This window comes from Crocuta crocuta, unplaced genomic scaffold, assembly GCF_008692635.1.
Source record: "Crocuta crocuta isolate KB4526 unplaced genomic scaffold, BGI_CrCroc_1.0 scaffold41, whole genome shotgun sequence".
Taxonomy (NCBI): Eukaryota; Metazoa; Chordata; class Mammalia; order Carnivora; family Hyaenidae; genus Crocuta; species Crocuta crocuta.
The window spans coordinates 19,737,483-19,739,862 of NW_027529428.1; the positions used below are offsets into that span (position 1 = coordinate 19,737,483).

At 58.4% G+C, this 2,380-nt stretch overlaps 1 protein-coding gene across 1 annotated transcript in view; it reads right to left on the bottom strand.

Moving 5' to 3' along the window:
• The window catches only part of CKS2 (CDC28 protein kinase regulatory subunit 2), a 4,363-nt gene extending 3,980 nt beyond the window's left edge, over nucleotides 1–383 (bottom strand). Inside the window, exon 1 of the mRNA XM_077759490.1 lies at nucleotides 208–383. Coding sequence (XP_077615616.1) covers nucleotides 208–266 — 59 coding nt within the window. The 5' untranslated portion in view covers nucleotides 267–383. The remainder of the gene's footprint in view (nucleotides 1–207) is intronic.
• Nucleotides 384–2,380: the final 1,997 nt, after the last annotated feature.

The window sequence follows — 2,380 nt, forward strand, 5'->3', positions numbered from 1 at the left end:
CGGCCCGCTCGGCCTACTACCCTCCGCGAACAAAGGGCGGAACAATGGGCCCCGACCCCGGTCCCCAGCGCTCCGACCCCGGCCTCGACCCCATCCCGACCTCCGACCCCGGGCCCCGACCCGAATCCCGGTCGCCGCTCTGGGACCCCGACTCTGGTTCCGGTTCCGCCCAGAGTCGCGGCGGAGGAGACACGTCTGGCCCCTTACCGATACTCGTAGTGCTCGTCGAAGTACTTGTCCGAGTAATAGATCTGCTTGTGAGCCATCCTGCGGTCGGGCGGGAGCGACGGGGCTCGAAGAGCGGGCGTAGCAAGACCACACGTCCACGTCAAGCCAAGCCAACGACTCGACTGCGACCAACCGACCGCAGGCCGAACGCTCCCGATTTGAATCCGACAGCCCACCGCTGATTGGACGGAGGCGCCAGCAAATCACGCTTCGCGCAAACGGCCGGTAGGCGGGACCGGCTCACAGCCTATCGTCACCCCCCATCCTGCTGTTGGCTCCCAAGATCAGCCAATCAGAGACTTGTTGCGAGGTAGCCCCAGGGAAGAAGTGAATGATTGGCAAGACTTGGAGACGCAAAGCTCCACGACGGAAAGGGGCGGGGCCAGGGAAGGGCGGAGCCGGGACATTAAAGGCCGCAGAGCGCGTGCGCAGAGGTTTAGAACGTTCCAGGTCAGCCGAGCCGTTGGGGGTGGGCGGATCTGCGAGAGGGGCGAGGTATCGCGGGCCTTGGCGAAACGCGGTGGGGTTGCGCGCCGAGCGTTCGCCTCTGCGCAGGCGCAGTCTGGGCGGCCCGAGAAAGGCATAGGAAGCGTGGGAGGTGAAGCAGTCCGGGCGTGGGAGGGGCGGGGAGGCGAGGCGGCTGCCCGGCCGNCGTCGTGCAGACTGAGGTCGCTTGAGGAAGTACGTGAACCCAAAGTGTGTAGGTGACAGAGCGACCTCGCGGTGACGCCCCGCGTTCCGCACCCGGCACGTAACCCCGCTCTTCAGGACCGGTGTGCGTCGCCGCTGGAGCAGAAGCGTGGGCGGCGCGGGGCGGGGACCCAGCCCCGGGGGNGTCCCGGCCGCGCCGTACCTGCCGCGTCCTGCCCCCGCCCACGCTCCGGCCGTCCCCCCTCGCCCTGCACGCGGCGAGCGCCCGGAGGCCTGAGTGACCGGGGAGAGTTAACGCGCGGCGATGACGACGGGATAAACCGTCACGGGAGGTGGACAGGGGGACCTCTGAGTTCCTGGCAGAGCCTAGGAATGAAAGGCTTTCTAGATTTATTTTTAGAGACGTATTGAGGGAAATTTTTGGTGTAAAAGTAGAATAGTATCATCACGTCCGGGGTACCAGTCACTGAGCTTCAGCAGTTAATGTTCTGCCCACCTTGTTTTCACCTACTCGCCTCTTCCTTTTTTTGTAGCATATCTTTAAGGAGATTCCCGGGTATAATGTCATTTCGCTTTGAAAAAGTGCTTTTGAATACATCGGTGTACTTATAGGGTAGGTCTCAAGAAACAATTTAAGGGGCGCCTGGGTGGCTTAGTCGGTTAAGCGTCCGACTTTCNACAATTTAAAAATACTTAGCACCATGCCGTTATTACGCCTAAAAGGCCTCATGGTTCTCTGCGTGCTGGTCTAGATTGACATTTCCCTGACTGTGTCATGGATGCCTTTTGACATCCACATCCACACCTGGGCCCCAACTTGCAATTTGGCTCCCCACTCCCTGCCCCCCCCCCAATCCTTTAGAATAGAGATTTCTCTGAGAAACCAGGTCATTGGTGCCTGCAAACAGCCTGCAGTCTGGGTTTGGGTAACCGCTTCCTTGCGGTGTAATTCACCTTTCCCTTTATAATCTGCTAATCAGATATAGGTGAAAACAACAGCAACAACTATTTGTTCAAATCCATTGAGTAAGTAAGTAGCAAATGTTAATTTGAGCTCCAGCAGGTGGACTCCAGACTTTGGCCTCTTAACCCCTACTTTGCACTCTTGCTTACCTTCGCCAACAGAGGGACCCTGCATTTGGAAACACGGCATGTTCTAGAAATGTAAGTGCAGAGGTCATGGGAAGGAAAGTTGCAGGACATGGACCTGGGAGGTTCCGTGTCATAGACAGAAAAACGACTCTTGAGATGTCTGTGTCCTTATCCCCGGGACCTGTGGGTATGTTACCTTACTTGGCAGATGTGAAGAAGTTAAAGATGAGGTGGGGAGATGACCTTGCAATATAGTGCCTGGTCCAGGGGTATCACCAGGGTCCTAACAAGGGGGGGCAAGAAGCCCAGAGGAGAAGCTGTCACAGAAGTCACAGTGGCGTGGATGCAGGCGGCCCCTTGGGCGTGGATGCAGGCGGCCCCGAGCCTGGAAAGGGAATGGGTGGGTTCT